General features: G+C 58.8%; 1 protein-coding gene across 7 annotated transcripts in view; it reads left to right on the top strand.

Annotated features, from left to right (window-relative positions):
- Positions 1 to 15,207, top strand: part of PTPRS (protein tyrosine phosphatase receptor type S) — a 48,362-nt gene extending 33,155 nt beyond the window's left edge. The window contains exons 12-34 of one of the 7 annotated variants that reach the window (XM_084794207.1): positions 699 to 892; positions 1,013 to 1,039; positions 2,396 to 2,513; positions 3,109 to 3,708; positions 4,062 to 4,159; positions 4,705 to 4,958; positions 5,329 to 5,422; positions 5,517 to 5,732; positions 6,000 to 6,157; positions 6,419 to 6,430; positions 6,884 to 6,996; positions 8,347 to 8,444; positions 8,541 to 8,664; positions 8,970 to 9,145; positions 9,233 to 9,352; positions 10,076 to 10,230; positions 10,314 to 10,599; positions 10,767 to 10,945; positions 12,792 to 12,918; positions 12,996 to 13,121; positions 13,700 to 13,854; positions 13,947 to 14,082; positions 14,198 to 15,207. In XM_084794207.1, coding sequence (XP_084650333.1) covers positions 699 to 892; positions 1,013 to 1,039; positions 2,396 to 2,513; positions 3,109 to 3,708; positions 4,062 to 4,159; positions 4,705 to 4,958; positions 5,329 to 5,422; positions 5,517 to 5,732; positions 6,000 to 6,157; positions 6,419 to 6,430; positions 6,884 to 6,996; positions 8,347 to 8,444; positions 8,541 to 8,664; positions 8,970 to 9,145; positions 9,233 to 9,352; positions 10,076 to 10,230; positions 10,314 to 10,599; positions 10,767 to 10,945; positions 12,792 to 12,918; positions 12,996 to 13,121; positions 13,700 to 13,854; positions 13,947 to 14,082; positions 14,198 to 14,266 — 3,635 coding nt within the window. In that variant the 3' untranslated portion in view covers positions 14,267 to 15,207. Of the gene's footprint in view, positions 1 to 698; positions 893 to 1,012; positions 1,040 to 2,395; positions 2,514 to 3,108; positions 3,709 to 4,061; positions 4,160 to 4,704; positions 4,959 to 5,328; positions 5,423 to 5,516; positions 5,733 to 5,999; positions 6,158 to 6,400; positions 6,431 to 6,883; positions 6,997 to 8,346; positions 8,445 to 8,540; positions 8,665 to 8,969; positions 9,146 to 9,232; positions 9,353 to 10,075; positions 10,231 to 10,313; positions 10,600 to 10,766; positions 10,946 to 12,791; positions 12,919 to 12,995; positions 13,122 to 13,699; positions 13,855 to 13,946; positions 14,083 to 14,197 lie in introns of all 7 variants that reach the window. The other 6 variants (XM_084794206.1, XM_084794209.1, XM_084794208.1 and 3 more) reach the window with 6 other exon arrangements.
- The last annotated feature ends 2,681 nt before the right edge of the window (positions 15,208 to 17,888 follow it).

Here is a 17,888-nt window from a genome sequence, read left to right as displayed (position 1 = left end):
TGCGCCCGCCCCTGGCATCTTCGGCTCTGGGTCGGGGCTGGGGTCAGCGGGAGCCAGGAAGCCAGGTGGGAGCTGCGCCTGGGGTGCCTCGGCCACAGGTAGCCTGAGCCCGGGGCGCCCTCCATCCAGGTGTGCCTCTAAAGTGGCCTCCTGAACCCTAGACGCACGGTGGCAGGCAGCCACCTCCACCGACATACGCCCACGGTGGGTGGCCTGTTAAAGAGTCCAGAGAGCTTGAAGTGGGAAAACCATGTGACAGGCTAGTGTGAGCCGCACGCTGGGAGACGTGAATCGCGGGAACGAGTGAAGCGCAGCTAGTGCAGGGAGGGAGGGTCTGGACCTGACAAGCTGAGAAATCGATCCAGGGGACGATGGCATTTAGGAAGCTCTTATCTGATTGCCTAGTGTGTCCCAGCTTTGTAGTCACCTGGGATTACAGATTCCTCTTTCCAAGCCTTAGTTTGTAGGCCACAGGGATGTGATCAGTTGGGGGTGGGGTGTGCTAAGGATGGGACCTTGGAGAGGGGCCCAGGCTCTGGGGACTGCAGTGGTCACTGTGTGGTGCTGCAGGAGGTCCCGGGAACTAGGGGGTTGTAGGGGGCCATGCCCTCCCGGGCCAACAGCTGCCCAGCACCCTGGCCCGGGGCAGGGCCTGGCGCCCCGGTAACAGCCCCGCCGCCCCCCCTCCTGCCCGCCAGTGCCCAGCGCGCCCCCGCGGAAGGTGGAGGCGGAGGCGCTCAACGCCACGGCCATCCGAGTGCTGTGGCGCTCGCCCACGCCCGGCCGGCAGCACGGGCAGATCCGCGGCTACCAGGTCCACTATGTGCGCATGGAAGGCGCCGAGGCCCGCGGGCCACCGCGCATCAAGGACATCATGCTGGCTGATGCCCAGGTGGGCGGGCGTGGCTGGGGTGGCAGGGGCACCTGGGCACTGTCTCCTCTCTGTTCCCCACTCTGCTGCTGGCTACCCTCTCACGTCCTCCTCTTTCCCCTGCCACCGCCTCCCGCTCAGTGGGAGATGGACGACACTGCCGAATACGTAAGTAGTCTCCCAGGCCACCCTGCTGTCTTCACTGTGCAGTCTGCACGCCTGTGGTCCCGGGGTCCCCTCCCCTGTGTCCCCCATGTGCCCTCTGTAGCTTCTGATGGACCCAGGGTGGGCAAGGACAGCTGCCAGGCTGCTGGGAACCGAGTGGAATTACTGTGTGGCCTCAGACAAGGCACTGCCTGTCTCAGGCTGCCCTGGGTCTGTCTGACAGGAGATACGCACTCTGCATAAGGCCTAAAGTTGCCACTGACCCGGCCTGGCCCTGCAGAGGTCTCTCTCATGCCCCAGGGGGAGGCCCGCTGTCCTTCCTGCCTGTTTCTGTCCCCTCCTCCACTCGTGTGCTCCTGAGGACTTCTGCACTGCCAGGCATGCTGTGTATGTGTGTGCGTGCGTGTGCATGTGTGCAAGTGTGAGTGTTTTTGCATGAAGCTGCCTACAAGCAAGTGCATGCTGTGCATGTACACAGACTGTATGCAAGGTCTGAGAGTCACCACTGTACAGTTGGCAGACCCTGTGGGCTCAGGATAGGATCCTGGTCATGGCTGGCCAGAGTCCCCAGGAAGGGGGTGGGGTGTGTCAGCAGGGCAGCAGGACCCAGTGTGCTGGAACACATGAGGGATATGGTGTGAACAAACTACCCCAACATGGGGTCACAATGTCACCTGCCAGCACCTGGGAAGGCTGAGGCTTACTGCTCAGGGAGTTTGGTTTCCATTGCTGACGTCTGGGACAAGGTCTCACTATGTGGCCGGGGTTGGCTTCACGCTCCCAGTCGGCCAGAATCACAGGCTTGCACCCCCCACATCAGCCTCTCTTACTGTCTCTGTGTTACTTTGATGCCAAGTTTGCAGCTTGCGTCTTAGCATTGGACGGCAGTGTTTCATAACTGGCTCTCACAGTTCCAAATAGTGTGAACTGTGGACTTTCTCAAGCTGGTTGTGGGCACCAGCTCTGATAATCCAGTGGGCTCAGAGGGAGGCCAAGCCATGCCAAGGCCCCAAGGCAGGGTGTGGCCTGGGGAGTTGGAGGACCACCCAGGACTCCCCGTGGCTGGAAGGGAGTGAGAGGAAGAGGAGGAGGAAGGAGCATGAGCGGGCAGGCGGGTCACTTGACTGCCTCTACAGGCGCTCTCTACTGAGAATGGGAGCTGGGCACCTGGTGACTGTGGCCCAGGTCGCGTGTTTCTGACAGGAGTTTCTGACACTGCATGCCCCGGCCTGTGCATGAGCTCACCAGCATGTTGCCTGCGGACTGGAGGCATTATCTCTTGTCTTAGGGGAGAGGGTGGACAGGACTGCCCCCCCCCACACCATCCCTGACCAACCTCCCCCATTCCCCCCCACACAGGAAATGGTGATCACGAACCTACAGCCTGAGACCGCTTACTCTATCACAGTAGCCGCGTACACTATGAAAGGCGATGGCGCTCGCAGCAAGCCGAAGGTGGTGGTGACCAAGGGAGCAGGTACGAGGTCACCCTCTGCACAGCCTTTGGTTCCCATGGTGGGTGGATCCAAGGCAGGAAAGGCACGGGAGCTTCTCAGAGGTTCTAGAGCCCAGACACTGCTGACCACGGTGTCCATCTCTGTCCTGATCACTCCCCTCTACCTGGACACCATACTCATTTGGCTGTCTCCTCTCAACAGCAAAGTGAGAGTCAGGCTTCCAGTGCTCAGACACCCAAAACATGTCCTTGTGTCTCACCCAGGAACCCAAGCCTTTACTTAAAAGAAGTCCTTCCTAAAATGCACCTTTAAAAACTAGACCTTGCCAGGCGTGGTGGCACGCGGCTTTAATCCCAGCACTCGGGAGGCAGAGGCAGGAAGTTCGAAGCCAGGCTGGTCTATAAAGCGAGTACTGGATAGCCAAGGCTACACACAGAGAAACTGTCTCAAAAAACAAACAAACAAAAAAACTAGACCTTAAGGACCCGGGTTGTAGTCAGGGGTGGAGCCTTGCCCAGCAGTCCACAGTGAGGGGCTGAGGGGCTGGGGTTTTGAGAAACTGAGGCAGGAGGCTGGCTCTGGCTGGCTCTGGGGCAGCTGAATGTCTCTCCACAGTGCTGGGCCGCCCCACCCTGTCGGTGCAGCAGACCCCCGAGGGCAGCCTGCTGGCGCGCTGGGAGCCCCCCGAGGACGCTGCTGAGGACCCGGTGCTCGGCTACCGCCTGCAGTTTGGGCGTGAAGACGCAGCCCCAGCCACTCTGGAGCTGGCGGCGTGGGAGCGGAGGTTCGCGGCGCCTGCGCACAAGGGCGCCACCTACGTGTTTCGGCTAGCGGCGCGCGGTCGCGCGGGACTGGGCGAGGAGGCGGCGGCGGCGCTGAGCATCCCCGAGGACGCCCCGCGCGGCTTCCCGCAGATCCTGGGCGCCGCAGGCAACGCGTCCGCGGGCTCCGTGCTGCTGCGCTGGCTGCCGCCCGTGCCCGCCGAGCGCAACGGCGCCATCGTCAAGTACACGGTGTCCGTGCGGGAGGCCGGCGCCCCGGGGCCCGCAACCGAGACGGAGCTGGCGGCGGCGGCCGAGCCGGGGGCCGAGACTGCGCTCACGCTGCGGGGGCTGCGGCCGGAGACGGCCTACGAGCTGCGCGTGCGCGCGCACACGCGCCGCGGCCCCGGCCCCTTCTCACCCCCGCTGCGCTACAGGCTCGCGCGGGACCCAGGTAGGCGCCGCCCCGGGCCCCGGCCCGCCCCTCCCCGCAGGTAAGTCTCGGCCTCCGCGGTGAGACTCAGCCCAGGCACCCGAGGCTCCGGTCGGCACAGGTGGGAAGCGGCTCGGCGGCCACGCCCGGAGGCCACGCCCATGGCCACGCCCCTCCCGCTTTTCTCCACAGCAGCGCCGTCTCTACAGCAGCAGGCACTGGGGACAGGGCAGGCAGGGCCGGGCCAGGCAGGAAGGCCAAGGGCACTGCGGACCGCAGGGATGACAGGGGCCGCCCCACGCGCCCCTCGGCCCGCGCCTGGCGCTCACTCGGACCTGTTTTCTCTCTCTCTCCCCGCTTGCCGCCGCCTGCAGTCTCCCCCAAGAACTTCAAGGTGAAGATGATTATGAAGACATCGGTGCTGCTGAGCTGGGAGTTTCCGGATAACTACAACTCACCCACGCCCTATAAGGTAGGTGCTGTCACAAGTGGCAGGTGAGCAGAGATCCGGGCTCAGACCTGAGAAGGTGCCCCTGCTGGGAGCCTGGGAGAGAGCCAGGCTCTGGCAGTCCTCAGAGAACAGTCAAGGCCACCTGAGGTCAGGATTCAGTGGCGCTTGGGAATCACAGTTTAGTCTGAGATTGAGGCTCAGTCTGGGGGCCAGGCTGTGAGTTTGAGACTGAAGAGGGTCAAAGCTCGGTGGAGATTGGTAGTCAGGGTTGGGATTGAAGCTCAGTCAGATTGGGGCCTGAAACAGTTGGGCTGGTCCTGAGTCTGACTTGAGAGCTCTGTCATGAGTGAAGGTCAACCAGGGATCAAGGCTCAGTTGCACCTGAAGTTCAGTCTAGGACTGGGACTCAGTTAGCTCTACTGAATCAGCTTGGAAGCGTAGATGATTCACCGGGGAGTGGGGCTCAGTCAATCAAGATCGGTCCTCAGGACAAGCAGCCTAAGCCCATTGTGTAGTTGGGGCTCTGCTGGGGTCGGCCTGCCCTGCTGAGCCAGCCTCACCCACAGATTCAGTACAACGGGCTCACCCTGGATGTGGACAGCCGCACTACCAAGAAACTGATCACGCACCTCAAGCCTCACACCTTCTATAACTTTGTGCTCACCAACCGTGGCAGCAGCCTGGGCGGCCTGCAGCAGACGGTGACAGCCAGGACCGCCTTCAACATGCTCAGCGGCAAGCCTAGTGTGGCCCCGAAGCCGGATAACGATGGCTTCATCGTGGTCTACCTGCCTGATGGCCAGAGTCCCGTGACCGTGCAGTACGCGCACCCTTCTGTCCCTTAGCTGCCAGCCCACTGAGTGACTGTGGCCGTGCACGCACCCTCTCCCTCCCTCCAGCCCCCCCCATGGGACTGCCCCCACAAAGCCTGACCCTTCAGTGAGCAGCCTTAGGGCCCTGCAATGGCGTCTGTGCTTCCAGGCTAGCGGGGAGGCCTAGGGAGGAGTCCCCAGCAAGGAACTCGAGGTGCTGCCTGGGAGCCAGGGGGAAAGAGGTGTAAGATTATGTGGGTACTGACACCCAGGCTCTGGGGTGCGCAGGAGGTCGCACTGTGGCACAAGGCATGAGACATGGACTTGTGGGTGCTGCGTGGGGAGGGGGCACAAGTCCCACTGATGCTCCCTCCACAGGAACTACTTCATCGTGATGGTCCCCCTGCGCAAGGCTCGAGGCGGCCAATTCCCTGTCCTGCTGGGCAGTCCGGAGGACATGGATCTGGAGGAGGTGAGGCCACCATGTCCATGTCGTCCCCGTGGCCTGCACGCAGCCAGGCTGCGGGGCCCCTAGGAGCTCAGCCCCTGCGCCGCTCTCTCTGCAGCTCATCCAGGACGTCTCCCGGCTGCAGAGGCGCAGCCTGCGCCACTCACGGCAGCTGGAGGTGCCCCGGCCCTACATCGCCGCCCGCTTCTCCGTCCTGCCAGCTGTCTTCCATCCTGGGAACCAGAAGCAATATGGCGGCTTTGACAACCGGGGCTTGGAGCCGGGCCATCGCTACGTCCTATTTGTGCTTGCCGTGTTGCAGAGGAGCGAGCCTGTAAGTCCTCTGTGGTTGTCTGCCCATGGCCTGCCATGGCCCAGGTGGGCCTCTCCACCAGCCTGGAAATAGATGTACACACGGAGGTGTGGAGGACCGCTGCCTTGCCCCAGGCGCCCCACTAGGCCGATGGACACGGGGGCCTCTTAGGCTGAGAGCAGAAGAGGGAATAGCAGAGGAAAGGCATCGGACTAGTGGGGGGGGCGAGTCTGGGAGGGGTCAGGCGTTTGTCAGTGGCCAGCGCTGATGGCAGCCTCTCTTCTGCAGACGTTCGCGGCCAGTCCCTTCTCAGACCCCTTCCAGCTGGACAACCCTGACCCCCAGCCCATCGTGGACGGCGAGGAGGGCCTCATCTGGGTGATCGGGCCTGTGCTGGCTGTGGTCTTCATCATCTGCATTGTGATCGCCATTCTGCTGTATAAGAAGTGAGTGGGCCCCGAGGACAGGGCGGGGCTGTGTCTCTGCTTGGCTGTAAGGTGAGGGACTGTCACACCTTCCCCAGAGAAAGACAAGGGAGCCTCCTCGGAGTGGGGTCCAGACATGGAGGGCAAGCCCCACTTGCCAGAGACTGGGGGTCGATAGGGTTGAGAAGCTGCCGCATTCACTGGCCGGGTACCGCCTGACCTGCATGGTCTCACTTGATGTTCTTTTTGTTTTTCTCTCTCCTGCATCTGGCCTGGGGACAGCAAACCTGACAGGTGAGGACTGGCCCCGCCTGAGGCAGGAGGATGATGGGTGGGTGGGGCTGGGTTCATGGTGTGTGGCCACTTTGCTGCCCCCAAGGTAGCACATATACCTATACAAGGACCTGGGACCAAGGCCCAGTATGAGTTTGGAACTTAGGTGAGATTGAGGTTCAGTCAGTTTGGAACTTAATCTGGGATCAGGGCTGGTCTTGGATCAAGGCTCAGTTTGGGATTTGAGCCTTAGCATAGGGTGAAGGATTCATCAGGATTTGGGCTCAGCTAAACCAAGGACTCAATCTAAGGTTGGCTCAGTCTGGGATCAGGCTCTGTAAAATTAGGGTTCAGTGTAAATGGCCTGTTCCCACCTCCCAGTTTGTAGGCCCTGGGTCACGTGTCCCTGAGTGTGCACACGCACACTGCGGGGCGCATGCTGACACTGGTTACCTGTCCCATCTCTCCTCGAAGTAAACGCAAGGACTCAGAGCCCCGCACCAAATGCCTCCTAAACAATGCAGACCTCGCTCCTCATCACCCCAAAGACCCTGTGGAAATGCGACGCATCAACTTTCAGACACCAGGTATATGCTTGCACTGGGGCCAGAGGTGGCTGGGAATGGGGTGCTGTACTGAGGCCTCCTGCACCCGCTGAACAAGCCGGGCCCTGACCGCTGGACGAGGCTGCTTCTGTGGGAGCTGCCTTCTCTGAGAACCTAAAATGTCAAAACAAAATGGATCAGGCAGAAGGGCGCGCGCACACACACACACACACACACACACACACACACACACACACACACACGCTTCCCCCAACAGCCCTCACGAGGGGGGGGGGCAGGGGGGGGTGCAGGTTGAGGGTCATCCTGGCCATTCTTTTCCACGTTGGCCTTGGGAGGTGGTGTCAGCGTACCAGCCCCGCCCTCTAGCTGCAGACTGTCCTGTTCCCACCCATCAGGCCTTCAGGGCTGTCACTTGGGAAAAGGTCCTCAGAGCCCCCAGCGCCATGATTGGCTTCGGCTGCTTCTTACCGAGTAGCGGGCTTCATATTTAACCAACAGCCGCTGCCCTGTGAGGTTCCAGATGGCCCCGTACCCTCCTGTCCCCCACCCTCCCTTGGATTGCTCATGTCACTTAACTTCTGTCTCCTGACCAATCAGCGTTTCATGTCACCCTAAGTGCATCTTTGAACTAGCGCATGGCAGACCTTCACATTCTAGTGAGAATTTTCAGCATTGAACTGATAGCTCATTTTCATTAAAGTTCCTGGCATTCTTCCCTTATGTCACCCCCTTACCCCTCAGCGTCTGTCTCCCCCAGGTCCCTTAACCTTAGCCCTGGGAACAGTTTGTCTACTGTTTGCTCTCTACAGGTTCGGGCCTCAGCGGCCCCCAGGGCTGCCTTGGGTTGTCCCCATCTCTGTCCCCACTTCTCCTGCCTTGTCTGTTTCCCATTTCTGTTTTCCTCTGTTTCAACGCCTGTCCATGCACCTGCTCTCTGCCTGAGTTGGCTGGGTGCGGCCACGCCCAGCTGGCTGACAGGCAGCCAGGACCGAGCACTGTGTGCCATGAGGACTTGAGAGGTCTCTCTGGGTGGCTCAGCGCGGCTGGCTGGTACCCACCACTCTGCAGTCCCCTGGCTCACCCCTGCTGCCAGACCCCCAGCTACCTCAGGCCATGAGGCTCAGGACACACGGGAACTGGGGACAGTTGGGGAGAACCCGTCACACGTGCACACAGCATGCCCTGCACTGCACCCGTTTGGAGGGCTTCTCAGCCCCTCTGGTCTTGGAAGGGTGGCACCCTCACACCATGTTTCTAAGCCACACTGGCTACTTCTGCTTCTCCATCTTTGCCGCCAGACCCTGGGACCTTGAGCCCTGGGCAGCGTGGGGCGAGGGATGGCCCAGGTCTCACTTCCTCATCTCGTCACAGGCATGCTCAGCCATCCGCCGATCCCCATCGCAGATATGGCCGAGCACATGGAGAGGCTGAAAGCCAACGACAGCCTCAAGCTCTCCCAGGAGTATGAGGTGAGCTAAGGCCACCACAAGACCTTGCCTGCTGTGCCCACCCCGTTGACCCAGCACCCGGACCCTCCATGCCTGAGCCTGTCCTTTTCCCTGCAGTCCATCGACCCCGGGCAGCAGTTCACCTGGGAACACTCCAACCTGGAGGCCAACAAGCCGAAGAACCGTTATGCCAATGTCATTGCCTATGACCACTCCCGTGTCATCCTGCAGCCCCTTGAAGGTAGCAGGGGGCTGGGCTGGGCGTGTATGGGGGGCTCTGCCTGTCTGGGCAGCTCTGATCCCCAAGGGTCAGCTCTGGGTTGACGCAGTTTTGGGGAGTGGTGCCGTGGTGGCGGTGGCACGCATATGGCAAACAATAGTGGCTGACTGCCACAGTGGGCCCGGGAGAGACAGTGGCTGCCTGGCCAGTAGAACAGACCCATGGAGGGCTACCCCCCACAGTGGCTTTGGGGCGTGCATCAGGTGGTTGGAGGGTGAGTTGAATAGTCCCCACAAACTTGTCCCTGGCTTCCTGCCCGGCTGCAGGCATCGTGGGTAGTGATTACATCAACGCCAACTATGTGGACGGCTACCGGAGGCAGAATGCATACATCGCCACCCAGGGGCCCCTGCCTGAGACCTTCGGGGACTTCTGGCGGATGGTGTGGGAGCAGCGGTCAGCCACTGTGGTCATGATGACGCGGCTGGAGGAGAAATCCCGGGTGAGGCGCCACAGGCAAGGCCTGGCCCCGAGGCTCCCAAGGCGCAGCCCGACCCTCCTGAACTCATCTCTTACCTCATCTTGGCAGATCAAATGTGACCAGTATTGGCCTAACCGAGGCACTGAGACTTACGGCTTCATCCAGGTTACCCTGCTAGACACCATGGAGCTGGCCACCTTCTGTGTCAGGACCTTTTCCCTACACAAGGTGTGGCCTGGGTAGAAAGATGAGCATGCCCGAGCCTGCCATTTCTGAGAGCCACTTGAGGGGTGGGGAAACCAAAGCCCGTTCATAGTCAGCTTTGGCCTGAGCAGCCACAGCAGGCCCAAGACCAGCACGGGACACCCAGCTTGGCCCCGCACCACACTCTAAGCCACCACGTGCAGTGTCTCCTAGCCCTGCCAGGGAGTTAAGTAGACCTGTGGCAGGAGGGAGCTCGGTCACACATGTGAGCATCCTGACCTGGGTCTCCATCACACAACACCCTTCTGTGTAGTGAGTGGGTGATGGGGGTGGAGCACGGCAAGGAAATAGAGGAGGGGCCACGGAGGTCTGGGTGTCCTGGGCCTGACCCTGCATGGAGCCCAGCATTGGAGGAGCAAGTGGGAGGAGCCAGGCAGGCCTGGGCTCAGGCTTTGGCCCTAAGGGAGCAGGGAGCTGGGAGGGCCGTACTCAGAGGAGCTGCAGGTCCTGGGGTCAGGATGGGGTGACTCCTCCGGAAGGGGCGTAGGGAGAGAAGGTGGGAGAGGGGAAGCTGGTGTGTGACCCCAGGCTGTGGCCAGTGACCTTACAGAACAAAGACGACGTGGGGAGCAGTGTGGGCGCGGTGGGGGACGTCCCATAAAAGCCCCTAAATCAGGGTGGAGTCGGCTAAGGTGTCCTGGGGTGCACTCAGCCTACAGTGACAGACGCTATCTCTCTGGTCCTCAGAACGGCTCAAGCGAAAAGCGCGAGGTGCGCCATTTCCAGTTCACAGCATGGCCCGACCATGGGGTGCCCGAGTACCCCACACCCTTCCTAGCATTCCTGCGCAGGGTCAAGACCTGCAACCCACCCGATGCTGGCCCCATTGTGGTCCACTGCAGGTGCGCGCAGCCCTGTCCCATCCGGTGCTTGTCCCTCCCTGTCCCCATCCCTGTCCCCCTGACCACAGTGTCTGTCCCCACAGCGCGGGTGTGGGGCGCACTGGCTGCTTCATCGTCATTGATGCCATGCTGGAGCGCATCAAGACCGAGAAGACGGTGGACGTGTATGGGCATGTGACGCTCATGCGGTCGCAGCGAAACTACATGGTCCAGACTGAAGATCAGTACAGCTTCATCCACGAGGCGTTGCTGGAGGCCGTGGGCTGCGGCAACACCGAGGTCCCTGCGCGAAGCCTCTACACCTACATCCAGAAGCTGGCCCAGGTGGAGCCTGGCGAGCACGTCACCGGCATGGAGCTGGAGTTCAAGGTGACTGCTGGGCCACATGTAGGCCAAGCCTGGGTGTGAGCCCCAGGACCCACGGGGGAACTCCACATGTGCATAGTAGATAAAATGACCATGGTGGTGGCAGGGATCTTGCTGTGGCTGCCCCGCCCCATTTGCCCTGACCGGGTCCCCGTCTGTCATCCCCACAGAGGCTTGCCAGCTCCAAGGCGCACACTTCACGTTTCATCACCGCCAGCCTGCCTTGCAACAAGTTTAAGAACCGCCTGGTGAATATCCTGCCGTATGAAAGCTCACGTGTCTGCCTGCAGCCCATCCGTGGAGTTGAGGGCTCCGACTACATCAATGCCAGCTTCATCGATGGCTACAGGTGCCTTGGTCCTCTGGGATGTGGGCAGGGTTGGGTTTTTATGAACGAGTGCTCAGCCCTGCTGCACTCCCAGCCTTGGCTTCATGAGTTTTGAGTAGCCCAGTCTGGCTTTGAACTTGTAACCTCCTGCCCCTGTGGGCTGCCATGCCTGGCTCTTATTTTTTGTTCTGTTGTTGTTTGGTTGGGTGCTAGTATGTGCGTGCGTGCGTGCGTGCTCGTGTGTGCACGCGTGTGTGATGAAGCACCATGGCTAGAAGAGAGTTTAGTTGGGCTCACGGTTGGTTCCAGGTGGTCATGACCACCAGGCTGCAGTACTAGCCGAGAACTCGCATCTTATCTGCAAGTTAGAGACGGAGACCTGGGCCTGCTGTGGCCTTCGCGCCCTCAGCCCCTCAGTGACACGCCCCCTCCAACAAGGCCACACCTCCCGAACCCTCCCAAACAGTTCCACCAGCTGGGGACCAAGCACTCAGACAGAATAGCCTGTGGGGGGCTGCTCTCTCAGATGTCACACTGGCTGAGCAGGGACCCTTCCCCCAACCAGGACTGTTCCATCTCCACATCCCAAACGCTGAGGACTGAACTCACCCTCACACTTGCAGACCCAGCAAGCTGTCCCCTGAGCCTCCTCGGGGGCCCCATGCCTGGCCTTGTCACCATGGGCGTTGCGCGAGGAGTCTAGTTATAACTCGGTCATACTGAGTCTCTCTCGGGGTTCAGGACACAGCTCAGTGGTTACAGCACCAGCTGCTCTTGCAGAGGACCCCAGTTTGGTGCGCAGTATCCCCCCCGTCCCCCGACCTCCACAGAGCTTTTAAGTCTAGTTCCTGGGAGCCGATGCCGTCTCATGCCTCTGCACGTGTGTGCGTGGTCACACACTGGAGCCGCTGCACGTGTGTGCGTGGTCACACACTGGAGCCTCTGCACGTGTGTGCGTGGTCACACACTGGAGCGGCCTTTACCTACTTGTGGGTTCTTTCTTCCTCCCTTCTCTACCGTTGCCTTTTCTTCCACCCTTTCAAGCCCCTGACACTAGATATGAGAGAAAAACTGATAGGAAAAGAAAGAGATCCCTGAATAAAGTTGATCCAGAAAGGGGTCACGTTACCATTAGACTCCTTTTTACTGATTAGGGGTGTTGAGTTCCTTGGGGCAAGTTTTATCTTAGCCATCAAGATAGATGATTTCGCTGGGCGTGGTGGCACACGCCTTTAATCCCAGCACTTGGGAGGCAGAGGCAGGCGGATCGCTGTGAGTTCGAGGCCAGCCTGGTCTACAAAGTGAGTCTAGGACAGCCAAGGCTACACAGAGAAACCCTGTCTCAAAACAAAACAAAAGATACCTAATTTCTTCTTGTTTCTTCGTGACCAATGACAACCAACAAACAACCTGCCCACCTCTCTGGGGCCTTGCATTTCTATACCCTCTGAAAAGTCCCCAGAATTCCAAATGTCACACACTCTCAGAAATTATCAGCAGCTGGCAAAATTACACCCCTGCCAGAGCACGAGACAAATCATAGTCAGCTGCTGCGAAGCAGCCCATATCCCACCCTTGGGACTAAAACAAAAACATGTGCTCATAATGTTTCTGTGTTTTTTAAAGAAACCAAAATTCCAAAATTCTCCCTACGTGATTTCTCAGCGTGTGTGTGTGTGTGTGTGTGTGTGTGTGTGTGCGCATGTGTGTGCGTGCATGCGTGCGTGTGTTTCTGGCTGGGGCAGGTGTCTGGCCAAGGCTCTGGCGCAGTGAATGTGCTCTGATGGCTTTGGCGGCTGAGGGGCCTGGGCAGGGCTGTCTCGGGGGACTGTGGCCCTGAGCCTGTGCTACTCACCCCCCCCCCCAGACAGCAGAAAGCCTACATTGCGACGCAGGGGCCACTGGCAGAGACCACAGAGGACTTCTGGCGAGCGCTGTGGGAGAACAACTCCACCATCGTTGTGATGCTCACCAAGCTCCGAGAGATGGGCCGGGTGAGCGAGTGGACACCAGGCTGGACAGGGAGGCCATGCTCAGGGCCACGGTGCTGACCCCACCCTCTGCCCCGCAGGAAAAGTGCCACCAGTACTGGCCAGCCGAACGTTCTGCCCGCTACCAGTACTTTGTGGTGGACCCCATGGCAGAATACAACATGCCCCAGTACATTCTGCGCGAGTTCAAGGTCACGGATGCCCGGGTGAGTGGCGGCCACGGGAGGCGCTGCGGCTCCTGGGAGGGTAAAGTACCTGGTGACCTGGGTTCGAATCCACGGCAGCCAGGTTGGAAGTGGGGTTGTGGCTGCCGCATCTGTTCCCTGGCCGTGGGGCCCAGGAGGTGGGAGGATGGGTGACAGGGCTTGCTGGCTGCCTGCGCAGCCTAGGTGCAGTGTGACACTGTCAAGAGAGAAAGGCGTAGGGGAGGGGGCACAGCCACCAGTCAGTGCCAGGAAGACCAGGGCCTGGAGGAGATGGTGGGGGAAGGGATGAGCCTTGGGTGGCCGAGCATGCGTGCTCCCGGGAGCACTGTGTGGGTGAAGTGGGTGGGAAGGGCCTGCGTAGGTGGTAGGAGCAGCTTGGCACCCTCGGGAAGCTGTGGTGGGTTTCAGTGATGACAGGGACAAAACCGGCAGCCAGTTTGTGCCGTGGTCTGTTGGCCGACAGTCACGGAAGGTGGCATCTTGGATGGCAAAGGCCCCCATGGCTATGAGCGTGTTGTCTATGTGGAAGACACACTTAGATGGTGGATCAGGTTGGTGACCTGGCTGTCCTCTCCCAGGACGGCCAGTCCCGGACTGTCCGACAGTTCCAGTTCACGGATTGGCCGGAGCAGGGTGCTCCCAAGTCAGGCGAAGGCTTCATTGACTTCATTGGCCAAGTGCATAAGACCAAGGAGCAGTTCGGCCAGGACGGACCCATCTCGGTGCACTGCAGGTGAGCCGCACGCTGGAGCTAGTTCCGGATGGTGTGGGGGTTGGCACTGAGAGGCCGTCACCCATGTGTCCTCACGTCCCATGCCCTCACAGCGCTGGAGTGGGCAGGACAGGCGTGTTTATCACCCTGAGCATCGTGCTGGAGCGGATGCGCTACGAGGGGGTGGTGGACATTTTCCAGACAGTGAAGGTGCTTCGGACCCAGAGGCCCGCCATGGTGCAGACAGAGGTATGGGGGTGACGGGAGCGGGGAGGGGGGAGGGCCCTCTGTGCTGAGCCTCAGTTTCCCTCCTGGGAACCTGTGGTCGCGGAGCATGTGCCTCAGTGTCCCCTCTGCCCTGCAGGATGAGTACCAGTTCTGTTTCCAGGCGGCGCTGGAATACCTGGGCAGCTTTGATCATTATGCAACATAAGCCATGGGCCCCGCCCGACACCACGACCCTGCGCCACACGCCCCGGGATGTGAGCCCAGGCCCCGCAGTGGGGCGCGAGGAGGCCCACGGGCGTCTCGGGACAGGCGCCTGTCCCTGCTGCCTTCTGAAGGGCACGGTCCTCATTCCCTTCCGATTCCAAAACGAGGTTCCGGGGTGGGGGGTGGGGTGGAGAGCAAACGAGGGGTGTCGCCACTGCTCCCCACGGCCAGGGACACACAGGGACTGAACGCTGCTCCCGCGCTCCCCTGCCTGCCTGTCGGCGACATTTTCTTTTTCTTTCATTTTTTTTTTAAATAGTGTATTTTTTTTCTTTTTTCTTTTTTTTTTTTTTTTTTAAGAAGAAACAAAATCGTGCCGGTCAAAACTTTGAAAAACAAACAAGATCACTGTTTGCGCCTCTGTGGGAGGCCTATTTTTTCACAGTCAGCGTGTCGTGTGGCGGTTACGTGTGAGTGTGTGGGACTGACCCTGCAATGGCTTCTGTGCGTTTGTTCTTTCCCACGTCTGACACTATCCCTTGTCCCTGTGTGAGTGGCACACTCTTAGTTTTTCTTTTTTCCTTTTTCTTTTTTTTTTTTTTTTTAAATCAATCTTCAGACATATCAGATATGGAGGGTGAAGTTCTGGGGGCACCGGGCCAGACTACAGGGACACAGTGGTCCAGCCTCGCTGCCCCAGTCCCTGGCATACCAGGGAGGGTCCTTGTCCCCTCATGGCCTCTGCGCCCCACATGGAGGATCTAGTCCCCAGGACTATGGGATACTTGGGGGACATTTGACCCCCTGGAGCAAGTGAGGTCTTTCTCTTTGTACGACAGCGGGTCAGCACTCGTCCGCGCTGTTTTTTGGGCAGAAGCAGCGGGTGACGCCCCTGTATGTAGATAACCGACTTTGTATTAAAGAAAGATTCGTCCGACCTCAGTGAATGGACTGGTCCTTGATGCGGCCGCTGTTGGGGGAGGTGGTAGGATGGGATGCTGGTGACCACCGGGCCCAAATAAAAGGTGCTGCCCATGAGGTCACAGTGACTCGGGTAAAATGCCTGCCACGCAAGTCTGAGAACCCGAGTTCAAATCCTAGCACCCACGTAAAGAGAGAGCTGGGTAAGATGGCAAATGCTTGTCACTCCCCACTGGGGGCAGGTGTGTTTCTGGGGCTCACCATGGGAAAGGTGGCAGCGCTGGGTGGAGGCGGGATAGGAAGGGCAGTGAAGAAGGGAAAGTGAATTGGGCGAGTCTGCCATTCGTGACCTTAGCTCTGGATTGGAGGAAACCCTTTCTCAGGCTGCCTGAGCCTTGAGTCCGCCTCTCTGGAGAGATTGGGGCTGAAATTTCTGACTTGGGGTGGCAGGTGAGGAGCTACCCAGAATCCCTTGCTCCTCTCGTGTGATGTCAACCTGCTGTTGCTCAACCCCGAGCTCTATGAGAGCCTCATACAGAGGCTGGAATTATGGGATGTGCTCTGGTGTTGTATCTGATAGATGACATGCAGAGACTGAGCATGCGTCAGACCCTGGCCTGAATGACTGCGTCACTTAATTAACATCCTTGGGTTCATCCGGGGGGTTTATTCCCTAGTGGACTTTGAACTCACAACCCTGCTGCATCAGCCTCCCTGAGTTGGGGGTTATCACACACCACCACACCTGGCTAAATGAATTTTTTTTTTTTTTTTGGTTTTTCGAGACAGGGTTTCTCTGTGTAGCCTTGACTGTCCTGGACTCGCTTTGTAGACCAGGCTGGCCTCGAACTCACAGCGATCCGCCTGCCTCTGCCTCCCGAGTGCTGGGATTAAAGGCGTGCGCCACCACGCCCGGCGGTGCTAAATGAATTTTCAAGCGACAGTGGGTTTACTCGGATGTGACCTCATCCAAAGGCCTGTGGCTGGAATTAACCAGATTATCAGCAAAAGAGCCAACGCTTACTGACCATGCTTGTCTCCTCCGCTTTTGTTTGCTTTTGAGGGGGCTTTGTTTATTTGCTTTTCAAGACAGGGTTTCTCTGTGTAGCCTTGGCTGTCCTGGAACTCCCTTTGTAGACCAGGCTGGCCTCAAACTCTCAATGATCCACCTGCCTCTGCCTCCCGAGTGCTGGGATCAAAGGTGTGCACCACTGTGCCCGGCAACGTCTCCTCCATTTTTTATTTCAAAATTAATCTTTATTTTTTTTCATGTGTGTGACACTTAACGATGGCCAGAAGGAGGTGCTTATGAGCGGCAGGGCTCGCTGCCTGCTGCACCCAAAGTTCAGTCCACTGAGGCGAGTAGTTTCTGACCCTCAGAGTTGTCTTTTGTTAAGGTCACTCTACAAATCACAAAGAAAAGTCGATAGGGAGTCACCCCAAGGTTGGGGTTGGGGGCCTGAGGCTGAGGCCACAGCCAGGAGACATAGAACCAACCGGTTCTATTAACCCAGCTTCCACTAGGCCTGAAAATGGACAAATGGGTATATCTGACTTTTTTTTGTTTTTGTTATTTGTTTTTTTGGTTTTTGAGACAAGGTCTCTCTGTGTTAGCCTTGGCTGTCCTAGACTTGCTTTGTAGACTAGGCTGGCCTCGAACTCACAGCGATCCGCCTGCCTCTGCCTCCGGAGTGCTGGGATTAAAGGTATGCACCACCACGCCCAGTTTAGCAACAGTTTTGTAAACTAAACTTTCAAAAACAGAAAAGGATTCTCAGAAGGGCCCACCCTCCATCATCCTGAACTGGTTGACAGCAGCCCTTGCCCCCTTCCCCTCCCCCCCCCCCCCACCTACCCTGAGGACCAGCTGCACTGAGCCGCTCCCTAATAAACCTACCATTTTGTCTTTGGGGGGTAATTCACAGTTACCCAAATAGATGATAAACACAGATAACGGGATGTTCTGGAAGGAGTGTTTGCTTTCCATTAAAGACAAGGAGAGCGGTGTGGGGGCCAACCAGCTAAGGAAGGGATGGTAGGGAGGATTGCACACCCAGACACCAGCAGATGAAGCTCTCCCCTTCCCCCTCCCCCTCCCTCTCCCCTTCCCCTCCCCCTGCCTCTCCCTCTCCTCTTTCTCCCAGACCAGGCTGGCCTCAAACTCACAGCGACCTGCCCCTGCCTCTGCCCCTGCCCTCTGCCCCTGCCCTCTGCCTCTGCCTCTGCCTCTGCCTGAATTACAGGCATGGGCCACACCTGCCTAGGGAGGTGGAATTTCTACTTTAGGGAGGAGGCGAACAGGATATGCGGGTGTGTCCCTGTGGAGCTCCACCTAGAAACAGCCACCAACCCCCAGTGAGGAGCTGGGGGCACAGTCGGGGCTGGAGGATTGCTGGCCACATGACTGGGGTTGGAGGGGTAAATCACCCTCTCTCAAGCCTCCTTTCTGTATGACCTTGCCGACTTCCTGACCGCAGCAAGCACCTTTTCATTCTTGGCCAAACAGCACAGAGATGATTAGTTTTCTGTAATATTTTATTCAAATAATTAGTCCCCACATATCAGCCTCTGTAGTGAGGGAGGGAGACAGATAAATCCCCGCCAGCCTCTCTTAGTCTTTTAAAGGCAATTAACTCCTCATTATTAGCTTTTAATTAGGGTGATTATATCCTCATCAATACGTGTTATTGCAGTTGTTAGCA

Source organism: Acomys minous, assembly GCF_964271855.1.
Source record: "Acomys minous genome assembly, chromosome: 9".
Lineage (NCBI taxonomy): Eukaryota > Metazoa > Chordata > Mammalia > Rodentia > Muridae > Acomys > Acomys minous.
The sequence above is the reverse complement of the archived record's forward strand: the minus strand, read 5'-3'. Positions and strand labels throughout refer to the sequence as shown.